General features: G+C 45.6%; 1 protein-coding gene across 1 annotated transcript; it reads left to right on the forward strand.

Moving 5' to 3' along the window:
• The first annotated feature begins 597 nt into the window (after positions 1–597).
• Positions 598–1464, forward strand: LOC143584802 (uncharacterized). Its single transcript, XM_077066764.1, has one exon. The coding sequence runs from the start codon at positions 598–600 to the stop codon at positions 1462–1464; it is 867 nt and encodes a 288-aa protein (XP_076922879.1).
• The last annotated feature ends 1598 nt before the right edge of the window (positions 1465–3062 follow it).

Below are 3062 nucleotides of genomic sequence, written 5' to 3' on the forward strand. Positions count from 1 at the left end.
ATCTTGTATTTAATATCAATTAATTACCTATAAGACAGACAGACAGACAGACAGACAGACAGACAAGTATTCATTCCATTATTTTTTACATTAATTGCATAGATAGATAAATATACTAATTTTGCATCTTTCTATTTTAGCATTCTTCCTAGTTTGCATAATAAAAGGTAAACATATACTAATTATGCAGTCTCCAGGGGCAAATGAGGAATTAGACAAAAAAGTACATCACGTGGTTTTAATTAATTTATTAGATATTTACCGTACTAGTTTAAAATCAAAGGCGCGAATTGTTCGTTTAACTCCCGCCCCAACCCAACCCAACCTTGTTCTCTTTCTCATTTCTATTAGCAAATATTGTGTGAATATTTGTAATTATAGTATTCAGCATATTCTTAGGCATAATATTGTAATTATAGTATTCAGCATATTCTTAGGCATAATAGTTACTATAGATTGGTTCCCTTCCAAAGTTATCGGATATCATTGTATTATAAATTGCAATCTCAATTAATAGAATATTCATTCGGTAAATTATTATCATTCTTATATGGTATCATAACCTCCGATCCTATTTTACCTCTTTTTCTTCCTACCATGGACGCCACCCTTCACCCCGCAATGGCTGTCACAAACATCAAGAATATGATCCCTCTCATTCTTGAAGATGAATCCTCACACTTCACCACCTGGACCGCTCTCTTCGAAGTCCACTGCCGTGCTTATCAGGTGTACGAACACCTGCTGCCCCGCACACCAGCACCCGTCCCACCTACTTCCTCGTCAGCCGAAGACATAGCCAAGGCCCTCGCTGCCAAGGTTGCGGCTGATGCTCTCTGGTCCCGCCTAGACGCACTCGTTTTGCAGTGGATCTATGGCACCATCTCCAAACCTCTTCTCCATATTATCCTGATTCCCGGACAGACCGCTTACGAAGCCTGGCTCGCAATCGCAAACCACTTCAATGACAACAAGAGTACTCGTCAAATTCTTCTACAACACCAATTCTCAAACATACACCTTGAATCGTTTCCGAACATGGCTGCCTATTGTCAACATGCCAAACACCTGGCCGATCAATTGAACGGTGTGGGTGCCCCGGTTGATAATCAACGTTTGGTCTCGCAACTCCTAGCCGGCCTCACCGAAGCATATGAGAGCATCTCCACGGTGTTACAGAATCGTGACCCCTTGCCAGATTTCAGTGAATGTCGCTCCCGTCTCACTATGGCCGAATCCACGAAGAAATCAGTCTCCGCCAGGGCAGCGGCCTCTTCGGCCACCGCCCTTGCTGCAACCACCGTCTCACAACCTCCTGTCGCCGCCTCCTCGTCTACTCGCAGCCGCGGGAACAGCCGACCAAGAAACCGGGGACGGGGTACCAGCCGTGGGGATCGCTCCAACACCAACCACCCTCAACACCCCTACATTGTGTTCCCGAATTCGTGGACGGCCAGCCAATGAAGTTCGCTTATGCAACACAGCCCACCACCCCGCACCACACCATGCCCTTACCCCTCTGCTCCTCGGACCAATACCTCCTCGGCTGGCATTTTGGGTGCAGCCCCGGCTCAGGCATACACCGCCACTCTTTCTCCTACTGACATCCAGCAGGCCTTGTATGCTCTGTCACTAAGCCAGCCGGATCCAAATGGTGTTATGGATACTGGTGCTTCTAGCCATATGAAAACGCCTCAAGGTACGATCTCCCCGTCTTCTTTTAATACTTGCACTTCTAAATTTATTGTAGTCGGAAATGGTATGACCATTCCTGTGATTGGCCAAGGCAACCTAACCCTCCCACCTCCCTTCCCACCATTTAAATTAAACAATGTCCTATTTGCCCCAAATCTTGTCAAAAACCTTATTTCTGTCCGCAAACTTACTACTGATAATTTATTGTCCATAGAATTTGACCCTTTCGGTTTTACTGTGAAGGATCTCAAGACCAAGGCGCCCCTCCTACGATGCAATAGCTCGGGCGACCTATACCCACTGACTGCTCCTCTCCCGCTCAAAACCACCCCTACAGCTTTTGTGGCCACCACTCAAGACCGTTGGCATCAACGCCTTGGGCACCCGGGCTTCTCAACTTTGCAATCGTTGCCTTTATCTTTTTCTAGTATATCTAATAAATATGACAACACTTTATGTCAAGCATGTGTTTTTGGTAAAAGTGTTCGATTTCCATTTTTTGATTCTTGTAATCGTACTAGTTTGCCGTTTGACATTATACACAGTGACCTGTGGACCTCCCCCGTGCCTAGCACCGGGGGCCACCGGTATTATGTTTTGTTTTTAGATGACTTCACTAATTTTCTATGGACATTTCCCCTCACCCACAAATCACATGTATTCTTTGTTTTCTCAATTTTTAACACCTACATAAATACCCAATTCAATGGTAAAATAAAACAGTTTCAATGCGATAATGGCAAAGAATACGACAACAACGCGTTTCATAACTTTTGTCGTCAAAATGGCATGCATTTTCGCTTCTCTTGCCCCTATACCTCGTCTCAAAACGGCAAGGCTGAGCGTAAGATTAGAACAATTAACAATATGATACGCTCACTCCTTGCTCAATCCTCCATGCCACCCGCCTACTGGCACTTTGCTCTTGAAACCGCCACTTATTTATTAAATATTATTCCAAACAAACACCAACAATTTCTATCTCCTACCACCCGCTTATATGGATGCGACCCCACTTATGAGCACCTTCGCGTGTTCGGGTGTCTCTGCTATCCGTTACTACCATCCACCACCATTCACAAACTCGCCAACCGTTCTAAACCTTGTGTCTTTCTCGGTTACCCCCCACATCACCGTGGGTACCGTTGTTTAGACCTCACCACTAATACCATTTTTGTGTCTCGTCATATCCAATTTGAAGAGACCATCTTCCCGTTCGCCACCACCCTACCCTCCGCCCCCACTTCCTATGACTTTCTTGACACTCCTTCCAACCCACTGTTGTGGGATAACTTCACCTTCACTTCTCCGGCCCTACCGCATACTCCTTCTGGCCCCCCAAGCCCAAATCGGCCCACCTCCTCTAC

This window comes from Bidens hawaiensis, unplaced genomic scaffold, assembly GCF_021521415.1.
Source record: "Bidens hawaiensis isolate Kalapana, Puna unplaced genomic scaffold, B.hawaiensis_p1.1 tig00033425_1, whole genome shotgun sequence".
Taxonomy (NCBI): domain Eukaryota; kingdom Viridiplantae; phylum Streptophyta; class Magnoliopsida; order Asterales; family Asteraceae; genus Bidens; species Bidens hawaiensis.

Coding starts and splice junctions, on each gene's coding strand:
- LOC143584802 (XM_077066764.1), top strand. CDS start 598: ATGGACGCCACCCTTCACCCCGCAATGGCTGTCACAAACATCAAGAAT.